General features: G+C 42.3%; 1 protein-coding gene across 1 annotated transcript; it reads left to right on the forward strand.

Moving 5' to 3' along the window:
• Nucleotides 1-1,336: 1,336 nt before the first annotated feature.
• Nucleotides 1,337-2,296, forward strand: LOC142181773 (uncharacterized). Its single transcript, XM_075255289.1, has 2 exons — nt 1,337-1,359; nt 1,957-2,296. Exons 1-2 carry the CDS (start codon nt 1,337-1,339, stop codon nt 2,294-2,296), a joined length of 363 nt encoding a protein of 120 aa, XP_075111390.1.
• The last annotated feature ends 4,198 nt before the right edge of the window (nt 2,297-6,494 follow it).

Here is a 6,494-nt window from a genome sequence, read left to right on the forward strand (position 1 = left end):
CCATTTCATAATATCTTGTGGTAGGCGTACCACCCGCTCCCATTTTGTCAATCTTGTGGTAGGCGTACCACCCGCTCCATTTGTTCGACCAATTGCAAGGTGCGAGGTTCTTTTCCAAAATTGATCTACAGTACGGGTATCACCAATTAAAGATCAGAGAACAGGATATTCCTAAGACCGCTTTCAGAACTCGCTATAGTCACTTATGAATCGGGTCTTCAAGCCATTTCTAGACTCCTTTGTGATTGTTTTCATTGATGACATCCTTGTTTATTCGCGGAGCTGGGAGGATCATGCCGATCACCTCAGGGCAGTTCTGCAGACCCTTTATCAGCACCAGTTGTATGCTAAATTTTCAAAATGTGAATTTTGGTTGGAGTCCGTTACCTTTCTGGGCCATGTTGTTTCCAGTGAAGGGATTCAGGTGGATCCCCAGAAGATTGCAGTAGTAAAAGATTGGCCTAGACCCACGACCCCGACGGAGATCCGTAGCTTCTTGGGTTTAGCGGGGTATTATCGGAGGTTTGTGGAGGGATTCTCTATCCTCGCCTCCCCTTTGACTAAGTTGACGCAGAAAGCAGTTAAGTTCCAATGGTCCGACATTTGTGAGAAAAGTTTTCGGGAATTGAAGTCGAGATTGACCTCGGCGCCGATATTGACCTTGTCGGAAGGCACGGAAGGATTTGTGGTTTATTGCGATGCCTCCAGGGTCAGTTTAGGGTGTGTGTTGATGTAACATGGGAAGGTTATAGCGTATGCTTCAAGGCAACTCAAGAATCACGAGAAGAATTATCCGACGCATGATTTGGAGCTTGCGAAAATTGTATTTGCCTTCAAAATATGGCGGCATTATCTTTATAGGATCCATGTGGATGTGTTCTCGGACCACAAGAGTCTCCAATATTTGTTCAAGCAGAAGGAGTTGAATTTAAGGCAACGGCGGTGGCTAGAATTAATCAAGGATTAAGATATGGATATTTTATACCATGTAAGGAAGGCGAATGTGGTGGCCGACGCTCTCAGTCGGAAGTCCCTGGGTAGTTTGGCTCATTTGGGAGCGGATCAGAAGCCTTTGGCTCGGGAGTTCAATTGGCCATTCTGGGGGTTCGTATTTCGACCTTAGACGAGGTGAAGGTTATGGTGCGTAATGGAGCAGAATCGTCACTGGTAGCGGAAGTTAAGGAAAAGAAGCTTCATTGATCCAGCATTAGCACAGATGAAAGAGGCAGTTTTGAATAACAAGACTTCGACATTTTCACTCGGTGGTGAGGATGGTGTGTTACGATGTCAAGGTAGGCTATGTGTTCCAGATGTGGATAATCTTCGGGGGAGGATAATGGCGGAGGCTCATAATTCCAGGTATTCTGTGCACCCAGGTTCTACGAAAATGTACCATGATCTCAAGGAAATTTATTGGTGGAACGGTATGAAGAGGGGTGTGGCGGACTTTGTATCTAAATGTCCAAATTGTCAGCAAGAAAAAGCTGAGCACCAGCAGCCCAGTGGGTTAACTCAGCTTGTGGAAATACCAATGTGGAAATGGAAGATGATCAACATGGATTTCGTGGTAGGATTACCTCGCACTCAGCGCAAGTTTGACTCAATTTGGGTAATAGTGGATCGACTCACCAAATCAGCTCACTTCTTGCTAGTCAAGTCCACGGATACTGCGGAACAATATGCTCAACTGTATATCAAGGAAATAGTAAGGCTTCATGGCACTCCACTTTCTATTATTTCAGATCGAGGGGCTCAGTTCACAACTAATATTTGGAAGAAATTTCAGCAAGGTTTGGGTACTCAGGTGAATCTCAGCACGGTTTTCCATCCGCAGGCTGACGGTCAAGTGGAGCGGACTATTTAGATGCTTGAAGATATGTTACGGGCTTGTGTCTTGGATTTCAAAGGTAATTGGGATGATCACTTGCCACTTATAGAATTTGCTTATAATAACAGCTTCCATGTTAGCATTCAAATGGCCCTGCTTGAGGCATTGTACGGGAGGAGATGTAGGTCTCCGATTGGATGGTTCGAAGTGGGTGAAGCAGAATTGTTAGGGCCAGATCTCGTGCACCAGGCTGTGGAAAAAGTTAGAATCATTCAGGAAAGGCTGAAAGCTGCTCAGAGTTACCAGAAATCTTATGCAGACATTCATCGAAGAAAATTGGAATTCCAAGTAGATTATTGGGAGTTCTTGAGGGTATCTCCTATGAAGGGAGTCATGCGATTTGGGAAGAAAGGGAAGTTGAGTCCTAGATATGTCGGGCCGTATCGGGTCACTCAAAGGATAGGATAGGTGGCCTATAGACTGGAATTGCCCCTGAAATGTCGTTAGTGCACCCGGTGTTCCATGTGTCTATGTTAAAGAAAGTGGTTGGAGACCCATCCACCATTGTGCCAATCGAGGCTATCGAGGTCAATGATTAGTTATCATATGAAGAAATTCCGGTCGCTATTCTTGATAGGCAAGTCCGCAAATTGAGAAACAAGGAAGTTGATTCAGTTAAAGTGTTATGGCAAAGTCAACAAGTCGAGGAAGCCACGTGGGAAGCGGAAAGTGAAATGAAAGAAAAATATCCCCATTTGTTTGAACAAGTCTAGTAGTGATCGTGCGAACTATTGTCTCTAAGTAAATTGATGTTGTGTTCAATCTGGTGCAAAGACACCCCATATATTCCCCTAAATGCTTTACTATTGTAACTCCTCAAGTTGTGCAAACATGTGTTGTAATTAATTGAGTCATGCGCAAGCCCCTTTTTGGTAAGTGAAAGTTTTGTAAGAACTCATGTGATAAGTGAATAATTAAAGGTAGTGTAGATTGGTAATGATTAATTGAAATGCGTATAGTGTATTGAAGTGGTTGGACTGCATGGAACTCATTGAAGTAGCCAAATTATATACAGGTGTTGAGGTAATGAATTGTATACCAGTTGTAGGGATAATAGGGATAGCATAATGGTTCTTGGAAATAATGTTTTGGGGGCTCTCTGACAGGTAGATAAGTCTAATTACAAAGGAAACTCTGGCAAAATATTTCAAAAAAAAAGGAGTTTGCATTCCATGTTTTCAAAACCAACCGATATCCAAAATCCTCATTCGAGGATGAATGATTTTAAGTGGGGAAGGATGTAAGGCCCCGTGAAAACTTGTACTCAAAACCCGGTAGTCCGGACCTTTTGTACTAATCTATGCTATAAAAAGTCAAGAAATACTGTTTTCCAGAAAATGCGATTCTGCGGTCGAGAATGCGGTCGCATATCAGGTATGCGGACCGCATAATCGCTGCAAAGTGAGTCAAAGTATTGGTCGAATTGAAGGTTAAATCTGCAACCTGATATGTGATCGCATAACCGATATGCGGACCGCATAGTCGTCGCATATTTCCATTGGGATTTTTATGAGTGGCAGTTCTGCGGTGCATTATGCGACCGCAGAACGAGTACGCGGACCACATTTCTGCCGCATACCCAGGCAGTGTGTTCAGATTTTGGGAGCACTTTTGCGGTCCATTCTGCGGACCGCATTTCCACTATGCGATCGCAAAGTGCGATCGCATACCTAACCCGGGCTCCAATTTTCTAAATTTTAAACCTGACCCCTTTTTCAATAAAACACCCCAGCCCCTTATTTTAACCTATTTTTTGAACAAAACAAGAGAGAGGGAAGAGAGGATTCTTGAGAGAGAAAGTCTTGTCTCCATCAATTTGATTTTTCAAAGTCACTCGGGCTGGGGAATTTCAAGTAATTGTCTTCATCTCCGTTCTTGAAGGTAAAATCCCCAACCCTTTTTTATTGTTTTCAGATTTAAACAAAAAGGGGGACTCTCGTGCGCTAATTCTTGAAAATGGAAGTTGAGATACACATGCATGTCCTTTAAAACCTAGAATCTAGTAAGAGGAATTGGGTAGAACTAAAGATTTGCAAAAGAGGGGTTGGAAACCTAAGTAAGTTCGGGCTGAGTTTGTGAACCTTAAATCTAAGTTATATGTGCTAACTTGTGAACTAGATTGACGGTACTAGGTTGTTGGTGAATTGGAAGTAAAAGTTAAAAAGGAAATTCGACTCCAGATATGTATGGATAACTTTAACCTTTGTAAAGTCACCTTGTTGGTGTACGAGTAATTGGTATGTGTTACTTATATGGACTATTTGTGAAATTCCTGTGATTAATGTGCCTCGAACATTGTTGGTTAAGTTTTCCATTATTGTGGTATGAGTAAAATGGCAATAACACAAGTGTGTATGGGTATGAATGTGTTACGTGGTAAGAGCTGTGAAACAAACGATGGAAAGAAATCGTAATTGATACAATTGAAACAACTGTAGCAATATCATACGTGACTTGTTGTGGGCAATTATCGTTGTGACTTGAATTGTGTACAGGTTATTGTATATGTTGGAATTGGTATTGATGTTTATGAACACTCTTTGTGAATTGTTGTTGTTGTTGTGTGAAATATGATTGTCCGGTGGGATGCGGTTGCGCACCGCAACACGAAGTAATAAGGTGTGGGTTATGGTGATAAGGGAGGCCGAGGTAATAAGGGTGGCCGAGGTAATAAGGGTGGAAAAGTGATCGAAATCACTATTGAAATAAAAATATGTGAAAGTTGTGACACCATTGATGTGATGAAATAATGTTGAAAGGGGAAAAGGAGAGATCGTGGAGTTGTTTGGCTCTGGTTGTTCCTTTCATGTGCATTTGATTGTTGATTCTATTACTGTTTGTTATTTGTGTACTTCTTGATTTTACTTGGAAAGTTTGCTTATACATACCAGTACAATTCAAATGTACTGACGTCCTTTTTTCCGGGGGCGCTACATTCGTGTTATTATTGTAGGTGGTTCCATAACAGGTACTTCAGCCCACCGACAGTAGGCGTACCACCCGCTCCCATTTCATAATGTCTTGTGGTAGGCGTACCACCCGTTCCCATTTCATAATATCTTGTGGTAGGCGTACCACCCGCTCCCATTTCAAAAAGGCTTGTGGTAGGCGTACCACCCGCTCCCATTTCAGTTCATCACACAATCACAAGAAATCCTGGCAAGGGAACATAAGTAATATAATAACTTCTCGGCAAGGGAACAAGGATATCGAAATAGTCATCCCGACAAGGGAGAATCAGCTATAACCAATCTCACTTTGCTAGTACTCAGTTCAATTAATGTAAATACTTAATTATAGAGGATCATTAATTAAAGTATACAAGGTGTCATTCAAAAACACAACAACTTTCAAGTTAAGACCCAGGGCCATGCTTGACACCAATATATTGATACTCGTCACCATGCCTATACGTCGTACTCAACAAGAAGCAAGTAGTAAATATGACTCAACTCCTAATCCCTCAAGCTAGGGTTAAACCAAACACTTACCTCGATGCCTTGAACACCACTCAAGTCTCAATTATAGCTTTACCTCTTGATTCCACCACCAATCCGCTCGAATCTAGTCATAAGTTACTTAATCACATTAATAAATGCTAAATGAATCAACCCCAATGCATGAAAATGAGTTTTCCAAAGTTTTTCTGAAAAGTCAAAATTCACCCCCGAGCCCACGTGGTCGTAACCCGAGTTTCGGACCAAAACCTGATTGCCCATTCCCCAACAAATTCAAATATATGGTTTGTTTTGAAATCGGACCTCAAATTGAGGTCCAAATCCCTAATTTTAGAAAAACCTAGGTTCTACCCACATCACCCAATTTCCCCTTGAAAATCTTTGATTTGAAGCTGAAATCATGTTAAAAGATGTTAAGAAGTGAAGAAAATAAGTTAGACATCACTTACCAATCGTTTCGGAGAAGAAACGTTGTTTGGAAAATTGCCTCTTATGTTTTGGGGTTTTGAAAAGTGTAAAATAACTGAAATTCACGTGTATTTATACCCCTCTGAAGTTCCCACCATGGACCGCGCAAGAAAGACCGCGGCCCCGTAGGCTCCCAGAAGACCTGCAGATCAATTCCCCGTGCGGACCACACCAAACTGATCGCGGCCGCACAACACCCACCGCGGACCGCTCAAGGCGACTGCGGCCGCAATGGCACCTCTGCGGCCGCACGTGATTGCTCGCGGACCGCGCAAGAGGGTTCTGAGACCTGTGAAAATTCCTGAACCTGCAACATTTGATCTTCTAAAGCCTAAGGCATCCCGGAACCTACTAGAAACTCACCGAGCCCTCGAAACTCTAAACCAAGCATGCACACTACCTCAAAAACACCCTACAAACATATTCGTGTGATCACATCACCAATATAACATCATGAACATCGAATTGAGCCTCAAGATCAATGAAATTTCTCAGATTTCCTTTTAAACATCAATTCTCCCAATTTGGGTCCGGATCACGTCAAACAACGTCCGTTTTTTACCAAACTATACAGGAGTGATTCAAAACATATATAAGACTCGTACCGGGCGCCGGAACCAAAATACGGGCCCGATACCATTGCTTTCTAAACAGATTTCATTTCCATTTTCTTTAAACAT

This window comes from Nicotiana tabacum, chromosome 6 (genome assembly GCF_000715075.1).
Source record: "Nicotiana tabacum cultivar K326 chromosome 6, ASM71507v2, whole genome shotgun sequence".
Lineage (NCBI taxonomy): Eukaryota > Viridiplantae > Streptophyta > Magnoliopsida > Solanales > Solanaceae > Nicotiana > Nicotiana tabacum.

Coding starts and splice junctions, on each gene's coding strand:
- LOC142181773 (XM_075255289.1), top strand. CDS start 1,337: ATGGCGGAGGCTCATAATTCCAG. Junction 1,360..1,956: donor GCGGAGGCTCATAATTCCAG/GTATTCTGTGCA, acceptor TTATAATAACAG/CTTCCATGTTAGCATTCAAA.